General features: G+C 40.6%; 1 protein-coding gene across 1 annotated transcript; it reads right to left on the minus strand.

Annotated features, from left to right (window-relative positions):
• Nucleotides 1–1,082: 1,082 nt before the first annotated feature.
• GPAT4 (glycerol-3-phosphate acyltransferase 4) lies at nucleotides 1,083–23,056 on the minus strand (the record flags this gene model as incomplete). Its single annotated transcript, XM_084232018.1, has 12 exons — nucleotides 1,083–1,191; nucleotides 6,101–6,180; nucleotides 6,266–6,394; nucleotides 8,993–9,078; nucleotides 9,569–9,624; nucleotides 10,378–10,493; nucleotides 11,629–11,722; nucleotides 11,865–11,954; nucleotides 12,911–12,985; nucleotides 13,761–14,061; nucleotides 14,230–14,299; nucleotides 22,892–23,056. 12 exons carry the CDS (start codon nucleotides 23,054–23,056, stop codon nucleotides 1,083–1,085), a joined length of 1,371 nt encoding a protein of 456 aa, XP_084088144.1.
• Between the last annotated feature and the right edge of the window lie 403 nt (nucleotides 23,057–23,459).

The raw sequence follows: 23,459 nt of genomic DNA on the forward strand, positions 1-23,459 counted from the left end.
CATTTACCTGCTTCTGAACAATACTATACCTTCTTTCAGAAGTCAAGTAGATGCCCTACAGGCCCAGGATTATGTTCAAGGTGGGGAATTATAACTTAGCTAAGAAACATCTTCTTAGAGCTACATCTAGGGGAGAAAGAATGAAGGGAAAAATCCCTAAATTCATTCACCATCAAAGACAATTTTATTTACTCACAAAAACAAATCCAAAGCCCTGTGCAGCAGTGCTGACCTCAGACCTTATCCTGCCACATTTTATAACCCTGTACTTGTAACACTGAGCTTTACTTATCCTTCACTCATGGTAGCACTTAATCCCCACAACAACCCTGTGAGGTAGGTTTCACCATCCTTTCCCCTCCTGATCCAGGTTACAGATGGGGAAACTGAGGCACGTGTTAACAAAGAGCAAGTCACATGGCAGTTCAGGAATAGCACTGGAATCAACGCAGAACAACTCTGGGTTTCTACCACATGAGTTGCAGGTCCACTTCGCCTGTTTGATCCCCTTGGGCACTGCCTGAGGGCAGCAGCACAAAAATTGGAAACTTCATCTTGCTGAAGCCCCTGAAGATGACAGTTTTCTTTCTACCACCTCTGCAGGGCTCCACGGTTAGGGGTGACGTTCGGGCTAAAGCAGCAAACCACCTTACCTCGGCAGTTCTTCTCCTCTAGAGGGGGTAGAACCTGGCCCAGGCAAGTCCCTGGCCCATGGGCATCCATAACAGACTAACCTCCTAACAACCCAAATGTGGAAACGAGACCGATTTGTCCCAACCACTCAGACCACACAGGTGGAGTTGGCTTTAATGGCATTCCTCCAACGGACTTATTGTGAAAGAAACAAGAAGGCAGCTCATCCTGGGCAGCGACGCCCAGCACTGCTCACTTCAGACAGCAAGCCCAGGGGCCCTGGGTGGCTCTGAAGAAGCTGGAGTCCTGGATCCAGAGCAGCCCGAAGAGCCTGGAGTCTGGAAAGGATGCAGCAGTGGGGGTGGCAGCAGTGACGGTGGTGACAACTCCAGCGGGCTCTCCGCTCAGGGTTCGGGCGTGCAGACTCCAGCCAGCACGAGGCACAGGCTTCAAGACCGGCTCCTGTCCTCATGGTTCCCAACGATCATCTTGCTGTACAGCTTCTGCTGCTCCTCTTTGAAGGTGTCCTTCACCTTTTCCCTCTTCAGACCACCGTCCCTGATAAGAGAAAGGCTGGCTGTAATAGCAAATAGGTCCCATCTGTCTTTGTCTCATAGGCAGGTGTACCCTGCTGCTCAAAAACCAAGGAAAACCTGCCAAAAAAAAAGCAGTCCATGCTCTCTTGGCTGCTCCAGGCTTCTGGAATCCACCCGACTATCTAAACCTCACTCTGCCTGGCGGTCAGAACTCACTATTCCTATTCAAGATACTACGTAATTGCTGAACCCCACACTAAAGAGTTACAAGTTCTTTCCACTCTAATTCATCCTCACCTTAAAAAAATAATGGAGATTTTCTGGCATAATGGAAGGTTAGCCAAGCTTTAGGAAATACTGAGACTTACAATGCAGACATCTGTAAAATTTATCTATAAAAATTTCTGACCCAGAGATTCTCCAAATTTATGCAAACAACAGATACAAAAGGAAATACAAGTTCTTACTTCTTTCATGCCCAAGGGGTGGTATCGTAAGGAAATTCAAGCGAATTTCAGAGTACTGGCCTAACCACTTCCCTCCAACATCCCCAAACAAATTTGGATTTGTTTTTTTATCACCTTCAGTGACTAATGGAAATCCAAGCCCACACTGTGACTTCTGCTATATTTCTTCAGTGATGAAGGTGGTAGTGGTGGATGAAGCTATGGTCACTGGACAGACCTTATACTGCGAGACCTTCTATCTGCTACACCCTTTAAAATGCACAGAAAAGACATCCATTTTCAAAAACAGCCACACTTGTCTTTGTTTGGTCTCAGTGACAGGGAACACAGAGGAGTAGTTAAACATTCAAACTCTTGAAAATCAAAATTTGATTCCAAGGAACAAACAAGGCCCAAAGTTAGTAGATGAAAGAAAATAATAAAAATAAGAGCAGAAATAAACAAAACAGAGATCAAAAGGACTATTGAAGATAATGAAACTAAGAGTTGATTCTTCAAGAAGAGTAACAAAATAGATAAAACTCTAGCTAGGTTAACAAAAATTTAAAAAGATAGAAAACATTAATAAACAGACTCACAAATGAAAGAAGAGACATTACCACAGATACAGGAATACAAAGGAACATCAGAGATTACTATGAACAATTAAATGTCAATAAATTTGATAACCTCAAAGAAAAAATTTCTAGGTCAATATAGTTTCCTAAGACGAAACAAGGAAGAAACAGAAGAGTTGAATAAGCTGATCACAAGCATGGATATTGAAAGAGCAATAACAAATCTTTCTTAACAAAAGCTCAAGGCCAAAAGGCCTTAAAAAATGAATTATATCAAACACTTAAAGAAGAATATATGTCCATGCCATTCAAATTATTCTAAATATCCAAAAAGAGTGAATGCTTTCTGATATATTTTATGATGCCAACACTACCTTAATACCAAAATCAGATACAGACAGCACAGAAAATTATAGACCAATATCCCTGATGAACAGTAATGCAAAAATCGCCAACAAAATACTAGTAAATTAAATTCTACAACAAATTCTACAATATATCACACAAGGATTGTAGATCATGTCAAGCTGAATTTATCGTAGGGATGCAAGGATGGTTTAATATGCATAATCAGTGTGATACATTAATATACATTAATATGCATGTATTAATATACATTAATATGCATAATCAGTGTGACACAACAAAAATACACATAAACATCCTATAATACAAATAGATGCAGAGAAAGCATCTGATAAGATTCAACACTCATTTATGATGAAAGTAAACAAGATGGGACTAGAAGGAACCTACCTCAATACAATAAAGGCCATATAGTACAAACCAACAGACAATATAATATTTTATGGTGAAAAACTAAAAGCTTCAACTTTAAAATCAGGATCAAGATAAGGATGACCACTATCACCATTCCTATTCAATTTCATATTAGAGGTTTTGGCTAAGCAATCTGACAACAGGAAATAAAGGGGAATCAAAAGCAGAAAAGAAGTGGTGAAACCATCAGTAGCTGCAGACAATGTATTATATTTAGCTAACCCTAAAGACTAAACCAACAAAGCTATTACAAACAATAGATGAATACAGCAAAGTGACAGGTTACAAAATCGACCCACAAAAATCCATAGTATTTTTATATATAAACAACAAGAAAAGGAAATTAAGAAAAACAGTTCCCTCCACAATCACTTCAAAGAGAACCAAAGGACATCGGAATTAACCAAAAAGGGAAGGACCTACACAATGAGAACTTTAAGACTGAGTGACATAAGAGATGGAAAGACAACCATGCTCATAGATGAGGAGAATCTATATAATCAAAAAAGACTATCTTACCTAAGATGATAATATAAATTTAACACAGTTCCCATCAAAATACCTAAAATTTTCTTTTAAAAATCTGAACAAAAATACTGAAATTTATATGGGACTATAAAAACACTTCAAACAGTAAAAATAATCCTGTGAAAAAAGGAAATGGAGGCATCACGTTAGCTGACTGTAAATAACATTATAAAGTAATAGTACTAAAAACAATATGGTATTGGCATAAAAATAGACACATGCATCAATGGAACAGAATCAAAAGCCCAGAAATAAATCCATATCATATCAATACTTAATTTAGCAAAAAGTAACCAACCATACAATGGGGAGTATTAGCACTGTTTAATAAATGGTGCGAAGAAAGCTGGAAGGCCACATGTGAAAGAATGAAGTTGGGTCACTCTCTAACTCTATTGCACACACACACAAACTCCATATGGATTAAAGATCTAAATTATAAGATCTGCACAATAAAATAAGTATTAGAAAGTACAAGTGATATGTTCCAGACATCAAAGATAAATATGTTTCTGGAGACTCAACTCCTATGGCAAGGGAAATAAAAGCAAAAATAAACAACTGGTATTACCTCGAACTAAAAAGCTTTACATAGCAAAGGAAAATGTAAGTAGGTTAAAAACATACACTACTGAATGGGAGAAAATATTTACACAATACATAACTGATGAGTGGTTAATATCCCAGATATATAAAAAAGCTTATACACTTTAACAACAGAAAAAAAAATCCTAATTAATAAATGGCAGCAGATCTGTATAGGCAACTCATCAAAGAAATATCCAGAAGTCCAACAGATATATGGAAAAATGTTCATCACTGTCCCAATAAGAGATGCAGGTTAAAATCACACCTGTAAGAATGGCACTAATATATTAAAAAGACCCCCAACTGTAAGTACTGGAGAGGATACAAAAAAGTGGAATTTTATTACATCGTTGTTGGGAATGTAAACTGGTGTAGCCATTAAGGAAAATAATCCGGATTCACCTTAAAAAAACTAAAAATGGAAATACCATATGATTCACCAATATCACTCTTGGGCATCTATCCAAAGAACATGAAACCATCAACCCAAAAAATTATATGATCTACAATGTTTATACTGCAGCAATACTTACAAGAGCTAGGACATGGAAACAATCTAAGTGCCCACTGGTAGAAGACTGGATCAACAAAATGTAATACACATTCACACTATGAAACACAATTATTCAGCCATAAGGAAAGATGAAATACTGTCATTTACAGCAAAACGAAAGGAGCTTGAGGGAATTATGCGTAGTGAAGCAAATCAGAATGACAAATACTGACATTTACATAACAGATAATTTGACAAAGTAAAACACTTACAAAAACTAGTATACATTAGCATATGAAGTGAGGTTTCTAAAGTTAAGAGGGAAGGGGATGAAGAAGGGTCAAAGGGATATAAGAGATGATGGTGGAGGGGGACAAAACCTTGTGCCAGGAACTGTGCTAGTCAATTAACCAATGCCTCATTTACTCCAGAACTGCAAATCTATTGTTTGTTTTTTTCCAATGTTTTAATTTGTTAGTGATAATATTTACATTAAAATCTCCAAAACTTTGTTGATAGCTATCTGGAAAAAATAAATAAAAATCTAGCCCCAATGCTTATTCTTACTTTTGAAATCTTTGAGTCTCAGTTTTTATCTGTAAATTGGAACTAATAATGTTTATGCTTCATGAATGAAATGAGGATAAAATGGGATTATCATATCAGAAGCATAGTGTCTGGCACTAAGAACTCAATAAATGTTAGTATTTTTTAGGGCCAGTCTACTATTACTAAGAAACCACAGATCAGTTTAAAATTTGAATTTCTATACTTTCTTTTCCCATAATCCCCACTTTAGTCAAATGCCCTCCAGAACTTAAAACCTAAGGATCCAGAAAGAGGTGAAATAGCATTCCCAAACCAGCACTTACCCCATCAATCTCCTATTCTTTGACACTTAACTATCCCCGAGTCAAAAACTATAATCCAAGGCCAAATCCAGCTTGATGTGTTTCTGTGGTTTTATTGGTACATATTTGTCTTCAGTTGTTTTCCCACTCCAAAAGCAGAGTGAACAGTGGCCATATGCCCTACAAAATCTAAAATATTTACTGATTCTTTACAGAAAAGGTTGCCAACTCAAATAGTAGGTAACAAAGCTATGTGTAATACACAAAATTTTTACCTTTCTATGAATGGTCCAGTTTTGCCAAATACACTAAGATCTGAGGGCCCTGAACACTCCCATGAAGTTTCTAGACCAGCATCAGGTCACCCTACTTAAATGGATAAGGACTGTGTGGAAGCCCTGGTAGGTGAAGGATACCCCAGAAAGGCACACAGAAGTAACTGCTTCAGTTGAAGCATTCCAGCTACAAGCTCCCCAGGAGAAAGCCAGCATAGATCACTTTTGAGCTGGAATAAGGAGAAAGGACTCAAATAGCTCAGTCTCCAGGGCCAGCAGGTTTAATTCTCCATACCAAGGAGAAGAGAATTCTGTCCATTAGTGAATGATTTAGCATCTGCTTCAGAAATTCATACTCTTAGACTCAGTTGATAAAGCTGACTCTGACTCACCACAGCAGGTCCACGAGTCCTCCCTGCCTGGCAATGGCAGATTTCACCCTATTTGCAAACTGGACAGCATCTTCATCTGCCTGTAAGAAAGAACAAGTAAGACCACTCAACCCAAGCTCAGTCAGACCTCTGCATGGGAAGATCCTGCATAGTATAAGTACCTACCTCTCTGGTCATGGGAGGCAGGTACCAAACGCTGCAGACAATGGCCCAGCTGGTCATCATTCTCAGCAGGTACGTCACCATCCCATATTTGCTGCTGTTCCAGAAGGCGTCACCAAATTGAGGGTCATACTGAAAACCAATGCAAAGACGATGGTGAGCAGTCAGCAGTTCTACTAGTGGTAGGTGTCCACAGCGACTAATCTGATGGTGCCACCGAGGGCAGTAGCAGCGTTAGAAAGCTGCTCCCAGAACCGACAGGAACACTGTGGAAGTCACTCCATGCCCCTGCAGTTCTGACCTCTAGCAACATTAACCTCCCCTGACTGACCCAAGATTTTGCTACAGATCATTAAGAAGGACGCCCCTAACCATCTTCCTCAAAAGTCCTTTCTCCTTGATTAGTTTCACATCTTTCTTACTCATAGATTATACCCATAACCTATTATTCACTTTTTGAAGCATAGTCAAAAATAGGGAAAAAGATTAATGTGTTCCCATATATCCACTCCCCAGATTCAACAATTACTAACTTCTTCCCTTTTATAAAGTTAAATAACACCAGGTCATTCTTCTACATGAACCTCCCCCAAATATAATATTTTCCAACATGAGGAACATTAGCAAGGATGCTACCAAGGGGACTCAAGCACTTGAGAGGGATGGGGCTGAATTTAAACTACACAATCTTTTTGGTCTTTCAAGGGCAAAAATTGCAATTCTCAGAACAAAAACTGGATGATCATGCCTTGACGTGGACCTAACTACAGAGATGACAACACTAACTGTAGAAGCTATCTAGATTTAACTAAAGATGGCCTAAGGAGACCACACTACAATACCAGAAGAAAATAAGGGAAAAGAATGAGTTTTAAACAGAAACGAATGTATATGAAGAAGAAAGTCTTGCATTTTATAAAGCACAATGTGATAGTAATTTTGGAATTATGTGTGAGCCCTCTGTTTAGGGTTCAGTTTTTATTCTATGCTGGAAAGACACTATGAAGGGAAAAATAAGGGAAAAGCTCAAAATAGTGGCCTCCCCAGTGGTGCAGCGGGTTGAGCGCAGTGTTGTGAAGCTGTCCGCAGCCTCTGCAGCGCAGGTTTGTTTTCCTGTCAGCCAGGGAGATTCCCACATGGTGCGGCAGACCTCTCCTGTCTCCCCCCCTGCTCCCCTCAGCAGTGTTTTCGGTCTGTCTGCCTGTTCTGCTCCCCACTTTGTTTCTGGTGAATTCTCTCACCCTCCCACGCTTCTGGCCTGTACCCCAGTTCTTGTATAAATAAATAAATCTTAAAAAAAAAAAAAAAAAAGAAAAGCTCAAAATAGCAAAATAAGTTCCTCAAAACCAGATGCCTTGACTTTGGTGAAAATGTAGTAAGAGCCCTGCAATTGATAGTATTATCCAAGTTTGGTTACCAATAAAAACTTCACAAAAACTACAACAGTTTCTGTGCAAAAAGCACTTATTTATGTGGGCTTTACTACTTCTATAAATAAATCAAATTACATGTCAAATGCAGGTCTTTTTCTTTAGGAAGGGGACATAATTGTCCCAAGTGTTGTTCTACGCAGCTGCAGGAACATGCAGGAAGGGACATAAATGCAAGTTTGGGATCTCTGGGCATCTGCATTTTCACAATCCCTTCAGGGTTACTGAGAGAGCTAAGATTTAAGAACAGTGCTCTGGAGTGAGCAGCAGGGACTCTGTCTAGCAGTTTGTTTTAAATAAAAACATATGATGAAGCACCACACCACCAAGTATTAAAGTGCAGAATGGCATGGATTGCAAATGCCACACCCCAGTCCTATATCCATGGTGGTCACTGCGAAGACCCTCTTTTCTTTCTTGCTAAACCAGAACACAAACCCTCAACAAAATGCTCTGCAGCCCTGACCCATGCATAGGTCAGTTACTCTGCAGCCACTACTCATGTGCCATCCCCCTGCCTTGTAAGGGGAGTGGCTGGAAAGAATTTGCTTAACCAAATTCCAAGCACAACTCCAATTCATATTTACTCATTTACTTACCCTGACCTGACATTCTGACCTAAATACTTTAGACGTGTTGACAACTGCCTGTTTTTTTAGAATAATGTAATAACATTGTTTTAGAATAATATACATCTATTCACAAAACCAGATGGATGCGGGGGTGGGGGACAGGAAGAAGAAAAGAGGGAAACTGACTGGCTAACTGATCCTCAGTTCTCTACGTAGCTCCAATGTTACAGGTGTGTCAGACTAGAAAGGGTCTTCTGGCCCATTCACTGTGGCAAGCTGTTCTTGGTACGTAAGAAAATACCAACCCCAAGCAGCAGCCTTGTTTCCTCCCTTTATAATAAGGATCCATCTGTACCCCTCCACTTTCACCTTGCCACCAGACTTGGCAGCCTTATCCCCCACTCGCTGAAGTAAGCTACCCTTTAATGTGGAGTGTACCACGTTCTACCTTGATGTATAGACAGAAGAGGAAGAGAAGAGGTTTTGGCATTTCCTGGATGTGGTGGTGTTGACTAGGTATGGGCTACTGTCCGTCAATTTGGGTCATGACAAGTTCTCTCTCTAGCACTCTGCCCACACTAGCCTTGCCCCACGCTGCCCTCCTGGAGAGGATCAACAGCACTCATAAAAACTGCTGGCATGGCTCCTTCCTCCACCATCTCTTGCTGTGATAGTGACACTCACAGTAGCTGTGATAGTGACAACATGCACCCACAGAGGCCTTTTACCTTGATAGCAACAGGGTAAACTGTGGCTCCGATTTCAAAACTTCCCTTTTTGAACATCATCACTGATGTATTATTGATGCAGGTTCCTAAAATGGAGAGAACAAAATGCTATTTCTTTTAATTCTTTACTCAGGAGATTAGGAATTTAAAGACTAAATATAAATAAATATAAAATTCGAATGGCTCTGCAAGCAGGACAAATGTCTCATCTTCCTAGCTTGTAAATGAACACTTAAAAGAGATGTACAAAATATTGTACTGCTACCTATTCTTTTGTTACAGGACCACTTTCCTTGGCCAACACACACTAGCCCAGATGAAAAGTCAGAGACACCAAGATGACGTGGCAGATCTCAGTGAGAACTCTACAAAAAGTTATAAGGCCCCCACTGTTACTGTTATAGAAGGGATTCTATAAATTTTAGTCCTTCAACCATCATGAAGGAGATCTAATGTTATTCCGTGAAAACAGGTAATCCCAATAGGAGCTGATGGACTTGGTTCCAAGCCAACACCAAAGTCACATCGTACGGTCTCCCTACACAGCAGCTCTCCATGGTGATCGGCTCTTCTCACCTTCCGGGAAGATGAGGATCGGCAGTTTGCTTTTATCCTGCACGTGTTCAGTTAATCTTTAGAAGAGAAAAAAAAAAATGATCACATAGGTTCATGTCAAAAGGAATTTATAGATAATGTCTATAAATGACATTCTATAAAAGCAAGTTAACAAATATGACTTTAACTTTTATAAACTCACAACCTAAATGTCATGAAGATAAGGCTTATGAGGAGAGAGAAAATGAAACTACTACAAAATTCATACAATTCTTCAATTAAGTATTAAAGTCTGTGCCCAGAGGATACTATTCAGATTTGGGCCTATCTAAAAGGGAGGTCCTTGTAAACAGCACCCTCAAGAAATGCTCATTACAGTCATGCTGGGCTGGACCTACAGTCCACCTGGCTTAACACTTTATCTCTGAGAGATAAAGTGGAACTTAGTAGTAGGTTCATTGTCCCTGTGGAAGATGGTCTTAGCGAAGTCTTTATTTTCCCAGCACATGGTAAAGTTTTTGCCCTCACTTGCACCAAATATATTTTTCAAGCTTGAAAACCAAGCAGTACTTTATTTGTGATAATGAATTCATTTTGAGATTTCAAATAGCATTTAAAGTGCATATGTTTTTTATTACAAGGCGTATAGGAATAAGAAAGGTTAAGAATCATTATTAACTTGGTAAGGAATACTAGAGTTTACATACTTCTTACATATCATGTTTTATAGAAAAAAGTTTTATTATGAAAGTAGTATACTGTGGAGGGACTACTACTAAAAACCATACTTTCTGTTAGTGCACAAACAGAACAGTATATTGTTGATTTACCTTTTAGCCACCAGGTGGCGATCCTTCACTTCAGACCGCTCAAACCAGACATGCGGGCAGGCCTTCACCATGGCTCTCTGAATCACACCCATGAGTCCTCCGTGCACTTGACCTACCTATCTCAGACAAAAGAATAACTGGTAGTGAAGACATCCTTGCACAAACCCCAAACTGCAGCTAGCGTCAGCTTCTACAATCTCCTACCTTCTAATATTTTACTGATAATAATAGCCCTCTCACTATTAAGAAGCCACTAATAGACAACCTAAATCTTACTTTTCCTTTTAAACAGAGATACCAGAGATGTGTAATTAAAAACACAGTTGAAAACCCTAAGCAAAGTAATTAATCTAAGCAACAGCCTGTGTAAAAATGCCCTCCCTGGGCAGACTCAGCGCCCTTGAACCGGGTACTTTCAAATCCTCCCTCTCTATTCTTTTTTTTTTTTTTTTAAAGATTTATTTATTATGTATACAAGAGCTGGGGTGTAGGCCAGAGGTGCAGGGAGGGGGGATGGGTGGTGAGAGGATTCACTAGAGACAGAGTGGGGAGCAGAACAGGCATACTGACTGAACTACACTGGTGAGGGGAGCAGTGGGCAAGACAGGAGAGGTCTGCTGCACCACGTGGGTTAGCTCCCTGGCTGGGGATCAAACTTGTGCTGCAGTGCCTGCAGATAGCTTCATAGTGCTGAGACTTAATTAACCCTTTGCACCACCAGAGAGGCCCACCTCCCTCCCCATTTTTCCTCCACCTTTTTTTTTTTTTTAAGATTTATTTATTTATACAAGAGCTGGGGTACAGACCAGAGGAGTTGGAGAGAGAATTCCCCAGAGTCAGAGCAGGGAGCAGAACAGGCAGACGGAGCAGTGAGAGTGACAGGAGAGGTCTGCCATGCCATGTGGATATCTCTTTGGCCGGCCGGGAATCGAACCCGCACTGCAGAGGCTGCAGATAGCTTCACAGCATTGTGCTCAATCCACTGTGCCACCAGGGAGGCCCCCTCCACGTTTCTGTGGTACCTCTGAATACCCAAAGTCTAATTTCCAACCACACTCAGTTAACGCTGTCCAGAATACCTCACACCAAAGTCCTACAGAGTTTCCAGAAGCAACAGATACATAGGCTACACTTTAGGTGGGTGTCTGTTTATACACTTAAGAAAAAGTTCTGTGAAGGATCCAAGAATCTCCCAGCTACAACCAGTCTAAAGAAATACTGCCCCAAGAAAACAACAGAAAGAAGTCTTACCATTGCATAATAGCCATCACTGGCCAAAATGATGACGTCAATAGGAGAGGTATGATTGGCCACACAGATGCCACCGTTTCTAGGCCTGTTTTCCCTGTGTTTAGAATGTATGCAAAGAAACAAAGATGGGTGTAAAACAATTCATTTGGAATTCAGTCCTCACCTCACCAGCTTCATCAGTTCTAAATGAAAGCTCCTAGCACAGGTTACCAAGCCTTCCCTTGATAACGCCTTACCTGTCATGGTAGGTGATGATGGCTGTCAAGGCTCGCACACAGATCCGGTAACACATCAAGTGAACGTGTTTACTCAGGAACTCCTTAAACCTGCAACAATAGGAGAAAAATTTTTGGTTTTATTTTATATGTAGGAACACAAGGAAAATTGCTGTCTCCTAACACTTAGCTACCACTGCCATAGTCCTTTAGGACTGCAAAGTATTTTTATAAATATTACTGTATAGGGCAAAACCCTCTGTTAGCATCCTTATGTTGCATAAAAAAAAAAGAAATAATGAGAATTGATTAAACTCATCCCCCTTAAAGGGTTCGGAATTCAGGGCCTCCCCGGTGGCGCAGCGGTTGAGCGCTGGGTTGCGAAGCTGCCCGAGGCCTCTACAGTCCTGGTTTGATCCCCGGCTGCTCCCCAGCCACCGGAGGAGGGTCCCACATGGCGCGCAGACCTCTCCTGCCGCCCGCTGCTCCCCTGGTGAAATTCTCTCACCATCCCGCACTTCTGACTGTACCCAGTGATTGAATAAATAAATCTTTTTAAAAAAAGGGTTTAGAATTCACAGCCCAAGAATTTCCAGCACAGGTATGCCTCCTTTCCTAGGGGCTGAGCAAAGGCCAGAGTCAAACTCCTCATCTGTCTCAGCAAAAGAGAGGTTTGCTAGTCCCAGAGACTTTCAGAAGCAACAAATTTCTATTTAAAAACACAGACCAAAATCCCTTTGCCCACATTTTTTATCCTCTTTCCATTTACCGACACAGGAAATGCTCAGAACTAATCATGCTGTAAAATCTGCTAACCCTTAACCCTCTGGTTTTATGGTTTCTCCCTTTGCCTTTAAAATATGGAGTGTGAGGGTTGGAGGGTAGGGAGTGAGCGTGGAATACTAACAGTAAAATAGGAAAAAAAGACTTTAATGCTAATGCCATTGCTACCAGAATCCAACCAAGATTCTGTCCATCTGGCTACACCCAAGGCCTGGTCTTCAATATCAGAGCCACCTTCCCAGAATCAAGTACTTTTCACATATGGACACCTGTGCTGGACTCACCTCCCATTTGGCAAGTATCCCACCACGGTTGTGCCCACCACCAAAAGGCTAATTCCAGTGAAAGCAAGAGCTATCCTGTAAGAAGAAGACAAGTTAAACCAAGGCAAACAAATCCTTGCACCAAATACAGAACTGGACCTTTGAAAATGAGAAGTAGTCATCACAAAAACTATCCCCAAGATCTGATCACCTAGGAACTGGACAAGAGTTCCATCTAGAAATGCAAACAGACACATCAGAACCAGAGATCATTGTTAGATCCCTAACAATGGTGTAGGATGGATTTGGCTCTCAGCTGATACCACTCCTCAGGCATCAGGCAGCCAGAATGATGGAAAATCCTCAAGTTGGCTGTGCTGCTCTCCGGCACCTGCTGTCCTGCTGTCTTACCCTTCCCTTTGGCTTTAAACCCTGGCAGAAATACAGTTTTTCTGTGAGGCAACAGGAAGTAGAGCCTGAAGGTACCAGCAAGACATACTCAGAATAGCACATGATACAGAAACACTGAGAGATCAATATTGTCTCTGTACTAGAGAGGCAGGCTGTAGGGAAGCAGCTGTCATGCCCAGGGAGGAGTGGCCAGAGAGTACAACATGTTCCCTGTCCCTGGGTAGAGTCCACCTAGACTGGCAATTTGTCTTCAAGAAACCCCAACTATTTCTGTCTGATATGCAGGGAATCCAAGTGCCTTTAAAGGATAATCATTAGTGTTCCCTTCCAAGAGTCAGATGAACTGGCCAGGGAAAGAATCCTACTGTCTTTCTTTCTAACTAGAAAAACAAAGCAGGGAACACATGTAGGTAGATCATGCATCACACTCTGATTTCTGGCCCCATGGCCCTGTCCTCACCTGAGTGGCAGAAGGAAACAATAGCGAATCAGCACTCCTAACCCCCACAAGATGGTGAGCCGAAGGCTGATATACTGGAAGTTATAATTGGTTCTGCTCAGCAGGTTCCAGGACTCCAACTCCTCTGCCGAGAACCTCTTTGTCACCTCATCATCCATAATGGTCTCCATTCCTTTCCGGCAAAAGTAGAAAATGTCAGAGAGCTCAAACTCTGGAGTATTATCCAGAGCCTTACTACTACCACTTCGTCGAATTTCTTTGATCTCTTCTTCCAGTGAAGTGGGATCTTTTGCAATGATGCCTGCAAAAGAGAACATCTCTGTCAAGCAGCATGCTAGGGGAAAGTACGCTGAAAACATTCAGGGTACATATCCTACTTTTTATATTGCGAAGGGTATGAGAGGAAGTGAAAGCACTCAGAAACAAATTTCAAAGAGCTCTTTCAGGGTAAGGCTGAAGACCCACTTACCATTGGTATAGGGCTTGTACAGCTGATGGTTCTTCTCCTTGGCTCCTCTTTCCATTCTCAAGGTAGCCCACTGCGGCGGGGAAAATGGCAACAAACAAAAATGAGGTTGTTTATCATTCACTGAATACCTCTATTTTCATTCTGTGAAAGCCTCAATTCCAGACTGAGGTTGAGATCGCAATACCTGAACTGGAGTGTGGTCAGAAAGCATACAGTCTAAAAGGAAACTCAAGCCCCTCTCTTGTTAGAGCATCTTCCACCCTCTCGCCAGGGCTAGATAACTAGAACCAAAAGTTAAGTCACCTGCAGTAAAGACCTGAGATCTCAGGAAGGCTGTGGAAGTTTCTCTTAGCTTCCCATTGCTTAAATCTCTGTCTCTGAGTTACTAGCACTCACACAGTCCTTCTCCAAATGGCAGCTATTCACAAACAACAGAATCAAGCATCTTTTAAGCTACCACCAAACACTGGCTATTTCCCAAATTATTCCAAAAAAGCAACAATTTTAGTTTTCAAGTAAAGGATCTAAATAATACATATGTCTGAAGTGTCAATTCATCCTCTGAGTAACCTTTTAATAGGAGAACCCCAAAACAATATAGAAAGACCTAATGGTGGCTTAGTGTTAAAGTATTTAAAAAAAAAATACAACTCTATTTGGAGATGTAAAAAAATCTAGTTTCAAATCTCACGTTTAACACTTAGGCTATGTCCCTTAAGCAGCTCAGCTTAGAAAATGTCAGATTTTCTAACTACATCAACTTCCTACACCTACTTCATGGGGTCACTTAGTATCATATGAGATCATGTATATGACAGAACTTGGGAAAGTGTGAAACACCCTAACTGTCCTCATTATTACGAAAATAATAATGGACACTAGCTCTAGAAAATGGGATTTTCCTCAAGCCTCCTCTCCATGAAAATCCTTGTAACTATAATGAGAGAAGAGGTTGGTTATCTCCCACTATCAAATAATAAAACAGGTATTTTTAAAAGGTGTCTTTTCAAACAGTTTCCAAAGTTACGCAAGGTGGGAAAGTGCCCTGTCACTCCATGACACAGCAAAAACAAAGCCCCATTATTTGGTGTTGATTCTGCTGGCGGAACCTGAAGTATTAGCAAAACTGCTCCTGTATGGTCTAGCAGAGCCAAAAGCAGGTCACAAGTTTAATCAGTGACCTGACTTCATCTGGAAGTTTCTTCAAACACCACCACCTAGAAAAAGCAATTTACAGAAAGTCACCCACTCAAAAAAAGGCTAAGGCAAGAAAATGGACATGGATTATGTCCCTTTTCTATATTTCAGATATTTAGCCACTGCCTCTATGCATGAATGATCTCGTCTAGAAGAAAATGTAAATTAGATGGGGAAAGGTGAATTCTATCTGGAAATTTCATCCAGGGACGAGGTGAATAAGGGACTAGAGAGTTTACAATAGGCCTGGCATAAGGACACAGGTCACTCAACCAGAATTTAGTATTTTATATTTTTGCCAAAGCTCTGTACTGGCATGACAAACACAGAATCAGAAAAACTCAATTTTATACTGGCAGGTCTGACACTCAGATTAGTCTGCAACAGGCAAGTAACCTATGACAAGTCCCTGGTTTCCATCAGTGCTTCAATACACAAAATGCACTCTGGCTGTAGTTTCTGTTTTAATGGGAAAAGTACTGGAGGCAAGTAAGTCTCCTAGGCTCTGTCACAAAGCTCTGTCATAAACATCCACCCACTCTCCTGCTTTTTACTTCCAGTTTTACTTTTTCAAACTTGAGGTACATCACAAAATGCGTCTATGTTTTGGAGAGAACCGTCCAATGTCACGGGATATGGGGAAGAGGGGCAGGGTCAGAGGGAGCTGTCTGGTAGCTGGGCACAGCGGGACTGATGAACTGTATGGCTTCACCTTGGTGCAGAAATAAATGAAAGGGTGCTGCACCCTAGGCAGAGTCGGACAACTGCACAACTAGCTTCTTGGAGCTGTAACTTTAAGAATATAGTGTCCAGATATCTGGAATAATACTGAGAATCTTAGGTTCAGAGTTCATTTCCTTATTAACCTCCTCTCCCTCTTGATCTGCCATTTACTAAGCTACTTACAGTATCAGATTACTTAATTATTCCGGTCTCAGCTTTCCCCAAAAAGAAGAGAGACCATTTAAGGGCATTAATAATGCTGCATTCTTAGGTTAACAATACATACAAACTTGGCAGGTGAAATTCAGGCCCAGTCCTTAGAAATGCAGATGATTTGATGGTGCATTTTTGCTAGTTATTCATTCTATTTAACACAACACTTTGGGTACTAACCAACATGAGCAAGGTATTCCAGTCCTAACACTAATCTCAGTAGAAACCCTCTGCTTCAGTCAACATCAACGCATTTTCCCATGAACTAACTAGATACAATGAGGACTCAAGACTCTTCATATAAACCAGGCTCCCATAGTCCATCACCTATTTCCTACACAATTTCCCTCTCCTAGCAACTTTCTCTCTGCTTCAGCTGTAATCTCAAGTAGCTGTCAAGTCCACAATCTCTATCTTGACTTGACAAAACTGCTAACCACACAGTGCAATCACCTGCCTGTCCTCTCCAACTCCAACCATCCCTCACCATGCAGCATGCTGAGAACTGAAGGTGTCACACCTCCTGTGGCCAGACAAGCTCCCCTCCTTCTATTGCCCCTCCTGGGGGGCCGGGGCTTACTATCTTTCTGGTCACCGAAGCTTCCAGGCTTCCCATCTGTCACCAAGGTCTAGCAATCCTCCCTTGAAACGGCATTCCCTCACAGCTGTCTTTCATGACCTCCATTCACTGGCTTATGCTCCTGCATACAGTGTAACAGCTATGTAATTGCTCTGTTCCCCCTCCAATGCATCCAGATGCATGCTGCCAGTCGGATCATGTCGTTTTCTTGCTCAAAAATCTTCACAGGCTCCTCAATGCCTAAAGAAACACTTACTGTATTCCCCCCTGTACCCAGTGTTTTTGCTTGAATGAGCTATGTACTGTCTAAAGACTGTACTTTCTCATCTTTACCCACTGCACTTCTAAAATGCTATTTTTCCTTTTTAAGATTCAGTTCAAATGCTAAAATGCTAAAATGCTAACCAATTCCTGTAGTCACAGTTAATCAACTGCCTGTGCTTTTTAATGGCCTCAAGTTCTGAATTGGTTATGTATGCATACATTTCTCCTTCTCACTACACTATAAACACCTTGAGAGCAGGAGCTAGGACCTACCCATAGTCACATTCCAGCACAGTCTGCTAAAGTCCCTTGTACTGAGGAATCAATATAGGCTGCATTTAATTCATCAACTCCTGGTATTTCTCCTCATCAAGGTCTACATAGGACAAGGAGACCTGAAATGGTCAAATCTAAAACCTTGTCCACCATGATGACATTCTCACCTCCATCAGTGTGTCCTTTGAGCTACTCAAGGTTATGTTAAAATCACTCTTCTCACTGGGACATGGAAGACATGCATGACTAACATTACCTATTTCACTACAACCATATGAAGCAGGTATCCCTAACCCAACTCCCTAGATGACGAGGCATATCAGACCAGAAAGTCTGATAACTTAGGTCAAGTTTCAGGGCTGGTAAGAAAAGCTCTGGGATTCAAGCTAAGGCCATCTAACTCAAAAACTCATGCCACTGCACAACAATTTTGCTGCCTGTAGAGTTCCTTGCACTAGCGCATAACCGCCACTGCTATGACTCTTCTCTTGCCAATTCTGCTTTGGAGTTTAACGCCAATCCAATTACAACTGCCTCATCTTCTCTATCCTGACCCAAATAATTCCCTCCACATCAGGCTAGAACATGCAAGTCATCTGTTTTCATCTTTCTCCTTTGCATCCAGGCTTTCTTCTCTCCTTTCCCCCATTCTCACCTCACTTGAAAGCCCACTCCTAGGAATTTTATCCCAAACAATACAATTTTATCCCTCACAACAGTGAGGGTAAATATGAAGCACAGATATTAAGGAAAACACTTTTAAGACTGCCCTCTGCACACGAAGATCTTCAGTGACTCAGCCAGCATTAACAGGACCTGCATGAATTTCAGTCTTCCAGAAGAAGGAACAGAAGACACTGAACCACCCACATTCTCTCTATAGTTCTCCAGTGGTAGGTATACAAATATTTTCTTCTGGCTCCTTCAGACAGCAGAATGAACTAATCATGGAAGACAAGCTGTTAAGCCAGAGCTTACTCAGATCCTCCAAAAGCATAGGTAAATGTACGATTAGATCGTGTTAACAACCATCATGAAGATTATCTAGTAAAATACAAAAATGGTTGACAAAATCCCAAAAGAAAACAGATGCAAAATTACACATACCATTTACCCAATCATAAAATATGAATGTACACTGAAAAGAGTAAAAAATACACACGAAAAAGTTAAGGTTTTATAAGCTATGGAACATAAGTGAATGTTTAAAATTCTTTAATATTTAGACACTCACAACCCCAAAACCACTTACTTTGCTCAAAGATCTGCAAGTTACATAAGGGCTTTGCATCAACTGGGTGACTGGAAGGCAAGGTACTGAAGCCCTTTGAAGGCTTGGTCACGCCTGTGTGGGCAGCTGATGCTAGTTATCAGAGCCTGCCTAAGGTTGAGAGCTAGAACACCTACATGTGGGCTGGTCTTCCTCAGAGCATGGTGGCTGGGTTCCAGAAGCCAGCATCCGGAGAGTCAGAAGTGTGTGTGTGTGTGTGTGTGTATGTATGTGTACACACACACACACACACACCTCCCCCACTACTCAGCAATCAAACACCCCCCCACACCCACCCCCCCACTACTCAGCAATCAAACACACACACACACACACACACACACTACTCAGCAATCAAAAAAGATAAACTCATGCCATTCACAGCAACATGGGCGGACCTAGAAGGGATCATGCTCAGTAAAATAAGTCAGAAAGAAAAAGAAAAATATCAGATGGTTTCACTTATAGGAGGAACATGGGGAACTCGAACAAAATGTAAAAAAAATTACAAAACTTGTAGGCAAACTGTAGATCTGAGGCATACAGCAAGGCGGGGGGGGGGCAGTTAGGAAGAGTCAAAACAGGAGGGAAGAGCACAAGGGACTACAGTGACGGTTCATGGGTGATGTGGTGGTGGGAGATTTATGGGAGCTACACCTGAGGGGAGAAAACAAATATTGTACAAAAATGAGTAACAATGTAAGAAAATAGAGTATGGCGGAAAAAAAGAAGTTAAACCACATTTCTAACCTAATCTCACATGTCGCACAACATCATGTCCACCATGTTAAGTCGGTAAAGGAGGTCCCCTTTCACAAGTAGGTCAGATTCCACCTTTTGATGGCAGATGGCAGATTCACTTGGGAGATGTTAAAAAATGCCCACTCAGGCTAATTAAATCAAATGTTGGGAGATTCTAGTGATCCCAAACATATACAGCTAAAATTCTTCTCCAGGTCATTCAAACATGCAGCTAGAGGGAAGATCTATGGAATTATCTTTGAGCTTCCTCCACCTCTAAAATCACGTACATCAATCTCAATTTAGGAAGGGGTAAACAGGCTAAAAGAGCCAAAACAAAGATCTCACCTCTATTAAAAATACCCACAAATATAGGTGTATTTTAGATGTACACATGGATACACAGGTGTATACTTTGAGATTCAAAATCAACCAACCAAATCCAATTTGTATCAAATACTTCTGATAAAAACAGCATTCACTCAATTCTTACTGTCCATTAAGATCAACTCAGAGCAGTAAATCTTTTCAGAGGGTAAGACTGAACAATCTTCCAAGAACCACCGTAGGCCACTGCAGGTACATATCAGTCCTTTTTAGTCTACCCCTTATTCTAACTTTGCCAAGCTGTAATTACCCATAAAACTCAACAGGACAAAAACCACAGGGAACCCAGATCTCATATGAGTGACTGATGGGTAAAAATCTAATTCCCAAAATTCTACATCTTGAGGTTACAGACGGGTACTCCATACAAATAGGTATATAAACACAGGTGGGTGCATACATACATACGCACACATTATTTCCATTATGACTTCTAAAATATTGTGCCCCAAACCAGTAACTTTCAAGAGGTGGTCAGCATAGAGTCTCTCATGGCTCAAAATTATTCCATGAACTGGCCCAACAATTGTGCTTAATGAATTTCCATTGTTTAATTATAAACTACATCCAAGGTCACAAGAATACACAGTCACAATCAAATACAGTCACAATGGAAAGGACCTACCTGACCATGAGCATGAAAATATTAATTTGGGGGACATTTTCAAAATGGAATAGGGAATATACATGATGGACCCTGGCCCTTTGCCCCACACAAATATTAGCTACTAGGTTGATAACTCCTTTTTGTTTTCAAATTAAGAATTTTCCATAGGTCTATGAGTCAAGCACTTGCTTATAAACTTGAATGAAAGACAGATATCACTCACTGTTGTCTTCCCCTTTCCCCAAAAGTTTATCAGCTATTCTCATTCTATACTGGTGTATGTTTTTCATAGCAGCAGCAAAAGGGCATGAGTAGTAAGTCACATAGTCCACAGGAACCCTGAGCTCTTTTGAAGATTTTCTTTGACTGCAATCTAAGCAAATTTACATCAGCTGGTTAATTAAATACAACTTATTAGTATAGAAGCTAAAGACTGACTAGATTACTACTTCTCAAGCTTTAATATCATGTGAATCACCTGGACGTTGTTGAAATGCAGACTGTAATTCAGTAGGTCTGAAGGGGGCCTGAAAACACCATTTCTAACTGGCTTTTATCTGAAACACATGCTGCTGCTCTTCAGGCCACTTTCTGAGTAGCAAGGTACTAGAAAACCACAAATATCATATGTAGTGCTCAAATATCGTATCAGTAACGGTCAAATAAGAATATCATTGACAAGAGCCAGCAGGTGGAAACAGTCCGCTAATATCATCAATGGATGGACTGATAAGTGAATTATAGTACAGACATGCATAAAAAAAGTACCGAAACACGATTACAACTTAGACGAATCTCAAACATTACACAAAGTGAGAGGAGCCAATCAAAAAAAAAAAAAAAAAAAAAAAAAAAGCACATTTTACATGCTTCATTTATAGGAAATATCCAGAATAGGTAAATCCAGAGATAGAACACAGACTTGTGGTAGCCAAGAGAGGGGAAACGAGGGAGAATGGAGAACGGAACTGCTTAGTGAGTACGGGGTTTCCTTTTGGAGCGCTGAGGGTGTTGTGTAACTAGATAAGAGGTGGTAGTGTAGAATTAAACGTCTCTGTGAATAAAGTAAATGCCACTTGACTGTTCTCTTTAAAATGGTTAATTTTATGTCAATTTCACCTCAATTTTTTAAATGTGAAAAAAAATCATAATCCTAGAGGAATATCAAAAGATGAAAGCCAAGAATCAACAATAAACATAAAAAATATTTCCCATATAATGTAACATTTCATGTAGGCCAGTGAATCCTTCTAAGTCTCTGTTTCTTCACTGATAAATGAAAATACTGCAGAATTACAAGGAACCAAAGATGAATAATAGTATACGAAAACAGTAAGATAATGGGTTGTCGGCAAAGTCATGACACATTTTAGCTTGAAAAACAAAAAGAAAATGTCATGACTTTTGTAACAACCCAATACTACATGAAAAAAGAATGATGTATAATTTCTACCATTATGAGTGCATTTTCCAAATTACACAGTTGTGGAAATGAATACTAAAGATTTGGCGACAGTGGAAAAAGGAGATTGCTAAGAAACTACCAAATCCTTCGCTAGATATTGTCTTGTGGCACAGATCAACTTCCAGGAACTACCTCTTCTCACCCATTTCCTTTACACTGTGACCAGTTCAGCAGTACAATTAGTTAAGTTCTGACATATGTTAAGAAATTTATTATCCTTCTCCCCTATCTTTAAGTAAAGAAACCAATTCATCAAATACCTTTTCCCTTACAGGTTTCCCCTGCTATCCAAAAGTAGAGTTCCTATTTGACGCAATTTGGTAGGTTATTTTTGAGGTTTAGGAACATTTTGCCATTAATTTATATGAAATATTATTTGTTTCAAAATAATTTTTGAGTGTTGCCAGACACCAAAAATACCAAATTAGAATGTTCTACTTTCACACAGTAGGAGCAAACCTGTAATCCTTTTATGCAAGATAAATTTAAGATCTATTTAAGATGCTATTTAAGATAAATGTTTGAGTGAAGAGTAAATCACAGTTATCAGTGAGGGAATACGCCAGCAGCAGCTAGTGTTTCGAGTTATATAACAAGATGTAATAGGACAGTGATTTCCCCCCCTTTAATTCTAAGCCCCACTTTCTTTGTAATGAACAGGAAAAGTGTGGACTCATCGAACAGGTTCCTTTGCTAAGATGAATCAAATGTACAAGGTACCTTAGCTTACAAGGAAGACTGCTTAAGGCTTAAATGCTACAAGTACACATTTAAACTTTTCTTTTGACTCAAAATGCCACCTCTCATACTCTCAACTTTCTCCATAACTAATAAAGAGATAACAATCCACCTGATAGGAACAACTCTTAGCTAACAGCACTCTCCCCCTTCTCTGTAAAATAACCATTGAAACAATAACCATGAGACAACACAACTCACCGCAAAGATTTTTAACAATGTCTTCATGTAGAGCCTTCGGATACCAAAGGAGACTCCAAAAATGGCCGGGACTATGATGAAAACGAGAAGGAGGGTAAAGAGGACAGTCAGGGAGATGCCCAGAAGGTTGACAATCAAGCTGTCAAAAGGCAGCAACAGGAACATGGTGGAGGATCCAGGCAAGGCCGATGCCCTCCTCCCCAAGAACAGACGACAGCCTTCAGAATGTCCGCTCAGACAGCACTAGCTTAGCAACAGAAGCAAGTCCCCAAAGGACAACAAACTCCATTCCAAAGTTCACATCATTTGACTGCTGAAGGTGAAGCTTGGGAGAAGAAGTTAAAAAAGGGCAGAGGAGGCAGCCCCCAAATGCCAAATCTCCCTGGAAGAAACAGACTTTGGAGGTGAATGAGGCAGGATCAATCTTCAGCACAAGCATCCGAGTCCAGGCTGAGTTTCTGAGGAAGTGAGCAAGGAGGGAGGGATCTCTGCTCTGCTATCCTTAAGCTGCTTCCAGAAGTCTTACTTTTTTCCTGCTCAAGAGCATTTAGCAGATAAATCTGTCCTG

This window comes from Talpa europaea (genome assembly GCF_964194135.1).
Source record: "Talpa europaea genome assembly, chromosome: 4".
Taxonomy (NCBI): Eukaryota; Metazoa; Chordata; class Mammalia; order Eulipotyphla; family Talpidae; genus Talpa; species Talpa europaea.